This window comes from Oxyura jamaicensis, chromosome 27 (genome assembly GCF_011077185.1).
Source record: "Oxyura jamaicensis isolate SHBP4307 breed ruddy duck chromosome 27, BPBGC_Ojam_1.0, whole genome shotgun sequence".
NCBI classification, from domain to species: Eukaryota; Metazoa; Chordata; class Aves; order Anseriformes; family Anatidae; genus Oxyura; species Oxyura jamaicensis.
Window position 1 is genome coordinate 3,846,050 of NC_048919.1, and position 4,985 is coordinate 3,851,034.

The 4,985-nt window shown below is 69.0% G+C and overlaps 1 protein-coding gene across 1 annotated transcript; it reads left to right on the plus strand.

Annotated features, from left to right (window-relative positions):
- The first annotated feature begins 20 nt into the window (after positions 1 to 20).
- On the plus strand, positions 21 to 3,236 carry DLX4 (distal-less homeobox 4). The gene is made up of 3 exons (XM_035347927.1): positions 21 to 312; positions 1,502 to 1,695; positions 2,570 to 3,236. Exons 1-3 carry the CDS (start codon positions 21 to 23, stop codon positions 2,819 to 2,821), a joined length of 738 nt encoding a protein of 245 aa, XP_035203818.1. The 3' UTR covers positions 2,822 to 3,236.
- Positions 3,237 to 4,985: the final 1,749 nt, after the last annotated feature.

Here is a 4,985-nt window from a genome sequence, read left to right on the forward strand (position 1 = left end):
ACGGCTCGGCTCGGTTCACCATGACCATGAGCTCCGTAGCCGAGAGTTTGCTGGGCTCCGACCCTTCCAAAGCTTCTTTCCTGGAGCTCGGCCACCCCTCGCCGCCGCACTACCCGCTGCACGGCCTCCACCCCGCCGGCCACCCCCAGCACGACCCGCCGCCCTTCGCTTCCTACGGTCGGCCCGGGTCCTACCCTTACACCGGCGGGCCCCCCCCGCCTCCCCACGGCGGCCCCTACCTGCCCTACCCGCCCGCCGGCGCCCAGCATCCCCCGGCCGGGCTGGCCCACGGCGCCAGGCTGCAGGACGCAGGTAAGGCGGCCGCGGGGTGCTCGGCGCTGCGCACCCGGTCCTGGCATCCCCCTCCCTGTCCCAACCCCGGTCCCGGTCCCGGTCCCGGTCCCCGTCCCGGTCCTGGCCCCGCCGAAGCAGCGCGGAGCCGCCGGGAGCGCAGCGGCCGCCGTCGGAAGCGCACCGGGAGCGCGCAGCCACCAGCGGGCAGCGGGGATGTGGGGGCTCGGAGAGGTGGGAGGGGATCCCCCCCCCCCCGAGGGGAGACCCAAAGGGGGCTGGGGGTGATGCCCCCCCCGCTGCTGGCCCTGCCTGGGTGGTTGCAGGACACCCCCGGGGGGTGGGCGCTGAGCCCCTGCTGCTCGGGTCCTGCACTGTCCTGCCCCAGCCCCCCCCCCCGCTGCACCGATCCTGCACCCCCCCCCCTTCCAGCTCGTCCCCTCTGCAGCCCCCTGCCCCATCACAGCCCCACTCTGGTCTGGTTTCCCCCAAAGCTGCTGCAGGACGCTGCCCGCTGAGCCCGCCCCAGAGAGAAGTGGCCCCCAGGTTCACTGTGGGGGGGTCATGAGCATGGCTCAGCCCCCGGGACCCCAGCCCTGTCCCCCCCCCCGTCCCCCGTCCCTCCCCTGTGGGAGTGGGGCTGTGTATGGGGCTGTGCAGACACACCTGATGCCCTGTGCTTGCCCGGTGTCCCACTGACCCCAGGGACCACGATGTCCCCGGTGTCACCTCGGTGTCCCCCATCTCCATGCCTGGCACGTTTTGGCCCCCACCAAGCCCCACGTCCCCAAAAGCCCCAGGGATGCTCAAAGCCACAGCAGGAGTGGGCAGCACAGACCTTGTGGCCGGGGGCTGTCCGGGAGGGGGGGCAGCACGCCCACAGCACGGCCTCTGCCCCCCCCCCGCCACCTCTGCCCCCCCCATCACCTCTCAGGGCCCTGCTGGCCCCCCCGGCGGGTGCATGGCCCTGCGGCCTGCCCGCTTTTGGGGCCCTGAGCGGACACCTCCGTGCCTCCTGGTTCCCTTTTGCTTCACGTGGGGGCTTAAACCAAGCAGCAGGACAGAAGCAGGTCCCGCTGCTCGCCCCCTCCCCAAAAAAATACATCCAAAAAAGCAAAACCCGATGCTGCAGCCCCGGGGGTCGGGGCAGGAGGGGCGCTTTATTGTCCTCCCGTGGTGGCGTAACCCTCTGCTCCTCTCCTCCCCCAAGAGCACGACAAACCCCCGGCCATCGCCAACGGGGAGCTGCGCATCAACGGCAAGGGGAAGAAGCTCCGCAAGCCCCGCACCATCTACTCCAGCCTGCAGCTGCAGGCCCTCAACCAGCGCTTCCAGCAGACCCAGTACCTGGCGCTGCCCGAGCGCGCCGAGCTGGCCGCCCAGCTGGGGCTCACCCAGACCCAGGTACAGCCACAGGGTCCCCAAACCCCCGCTGCCAGCATCGCCACGGCACGGCGGGGAGGGATGCGCCGCGCACGTGGCTCGTCCCCCCCCACCGTCTCCGCTCCGGGAGTGACTCCGGATTAAGGCTGCGCTCTTGGAGCCGTGCCGAGCCGAGCCGTGCGGCGGCGGGCAGCCGGCGCCGGCAGGCCCCGCGGCTCGGGTCCGGGGCGCCCCTGCTCGCACCTCCCAGCGGCACCGGGACTTTCCCAGCCCCGGAGCCTGGCTGCCGGCCCAGCCGTGCCCGGCTCTGGGCGGCCCCGCGCCGCGGGACGGGGCGAGTGGGTTTTTGAAGGCGATGGGGAGAGACAGGCAGGCGGCAGCGGTGCAGCCCGGAGCCAGGGGCGAAGCGAGCTCATAAAGCCGGGGAAGAGGAGGCAAGTGGGAACCTGCCGGCAGCGCGGGGGGGACCGCGGGGAGGAATGAGCGGGGCCACCACCCCAGCCGCCGCGCGGCGAGGCCCCACCGCGCCGCACCCCGGCCCAGCCCCAGCACCCGCGCTGGGTTGGTGGGGGCACGGCCCGGGCCGGGGGGGACACGTGGGGACACAGGCGGACGTGCACGGCTGGAGGCTCTTGGGTTGCTCTCCATCTATCACACGTTCCCCTGGTCTTACGTTCTCCTCCGGCTACCCGTAGTGGATTCTCTGGTGGCTTGTAAAGGGTTGGGCTCATCCCAAAAGACCCCCGTGCTGGACCAGCTGTGCCCCTGGGAGAGGGCAGGTGGTGTCCTCTCCATGAGGACTGCAGAGGGGTCTGCAAAATATCGGTGCTAGGGGTCTATGGGGGGACGACGCTGTGCTCCCTGCATCCCTTGCTCACCCCGCTCTCGCCCGCAGGTGAAGATCTGGTTCCAGAACAAGCGCTCCAAGTACAAGAAGATCATGAAACAGGGCTCGAGCGTGCCCGATGGGGAGCACCTCCACACCTCCTCCTCGCTCTCCCCCTGCTCCCCCAACATCCCCCCGCTCTGGGACATCCCCGTGCCGGGCAAGGGCCCCCCCTTGGCCCCCAGCAACTACATCAGCAGCTTCGGAGCCTGGTACCAGCCTCACCCTCAGGACACGATGCCCCGGGGTCCCATGATGTGATGCCGCCACGGCTCCAGCACCCACCGGCTCCGGGAGGGCCAGCATGGGGGGGGGACGTGCCGCCACCCTCCCCCGAGGGGCCGGGGAGCCCAGCGATGCCCTGGGGGACCCCAGCGAATGGAGGATGAAGAAGAGGAGGAGGAGGAGGAAGGTGACCGCTGTCTGCAGGGAACTGAGGACCGCCCGCCCCGTCGCGGGCTGAAGCGAGACGGCTCCGGCACAAAGCCCCGGTGCGCCCGTCCCGGCGGGACAGGACTTGGCCACAGCCCCAGGTCCCTCTGTTCATGGACACCGGGGGGGGGGTGGAGAGCCCCGAGAAGGGCTGGAGGGGTGGGGAGTCCCCAGACCGCCTCCCCCCCCAAAAAAAGAACACAACAAAGCCTGGCTTTATTTATAAACACCGTCCGTTACCGTGTGTGCCCCCCGTTATAAATGGGCTGTACAATTGTAAAGTAAAGACTGCTCCTCAGTACCTGCTGCTACGTTTAGGGGGGGGGTCCCTGCTTCGATCCCTGTCCTCAGAGGCTCCTGTCTGCAGGAGAAGTGGCCCCGTGGGGTGGGGGCACCCAAGCAGGGGTCTGGGGCTGCCCCCGCCCAGCTCCACATCTGCGCGGGACCCGCTGCTATTTCCAGCCCTGCTCCTCCGAGACGGAGGCGCAATTAAAGTAATTGGGGGCCCCTAAGTGAGGGGCTTCTCGCCGCCTCCTTGGGGTAATTACGGGCAATTTGCAGCTGTTGAAGATGTCTCCCTTAATAGGGGTGGGAGAAGGAGGGTGGGGGGCGCGGGGCAGGTTGGGGACCCCGGGGTTACTGCCCCGCTCCTCCTGGCCCCGACCCTTTGGGAGCCGGGGATCCTTTTTCAGCTGCAGGTTTCCCAGCGACTCACGTCGCCCTTTATCCTTTTCAGAGGCCAGAACCTGGCTAGAAAACATTTTATGGTTATTTTCTGCTTCCCCCAGTCCCGCCTGGTGCTCGTGCTGCAGGACCACCTGCTGCATCCCCGCCTGCGTCGCCTGGGGATGGGACGGGAGCCGCAACGGGGCTGTGCCCAGCAGAGGTTTGGGGCTGCAGCGCATCCGTACCTGGGTTCGCTGCATGGTGCAAGTGGGCTGGGTGCCCGATCCCCCCACATTTTATTTCCCCGTTTCCCCGCCCTTCGTCCCCACTCCCTTCACTGCAACATTTCGGTTCAGGCGTGGCAAGGCTGGGGACGGCACGATTCCGTACACGGCTCTGTTTGCTCCGTGCGCTCAGCGGTGCTTGGGGCCAGATTTTTTTTCCAAAACGCTTGGCTCCCCCCCGAGGAGCCGGGTTTGTGAGTGGTGGCCGGGAGATGGGCAGCTCGGGATGGGACCTGAGCACAGGGACAGCGTGCCCCGAGCCTCCTGGGGCAGCACCGGGTACCAGGATCGATTCCTGTGCCGGGGATTTGGGCTGCTGGCAGCCACGTGCCGGTGACCCCGCGGGGACGCAGGGCTCCAAACCCCAGCGTGGCTGCAGGTGTCCCCAAGCTGTGCCTTGGGATGGCCACCAGCACCCTGCAAGGGTGGCACTGGGGGGACGTGGAGCCCGCGGTGCAACCGGCCCCATGGCTGGGACCAAGCCCCGATGCACGGGGGGACAGTGTCCCCGGGGGGGTGACAATTTCTCGTACAGAGACTGGGGAAGACCCAGCCCCTCGCAGGGGGGGGATTGTCCCCGGGCAGGAGCTCTGTGACTTCCCTCTGGGCGTTACTTTCTGGCTATGGGAAGGGGCTGAAACACGGCACTGCCTGCACCGGCAGCTCGGGGTGCTGGTCACCGAGCACCATCCGTCTGCACCTGGGGGGAACCCGCTGGTGGCAGCGGGGTTGGAGGGAGCTCAGCACCTTTGCTGTGCCCGGGAAGGGAAGGATCCAACCCGCGGGGGACGTGTACGGGCCGGCCGAGAGGTCTGCCCCCGTGCCACGACGTGCGCTGCCGCTTCCCCTCTTTGATATCCGTTCCCGGGCTGGGGGAACGCGGGCGGCAGCGGCCGCGGCTCCCGCTCAGCTTTCCCGACGGATGTGCTGCCAAGGACCTGCAGCCAGAGCCGCTCGCAGGTCCTGTCTTGCAGCAGGCTCCCGGGATCCTGCCCGCACGGTGCTGGCGGCTGCCCTGCACCGAGCCTGGCTCACGGCAGCGC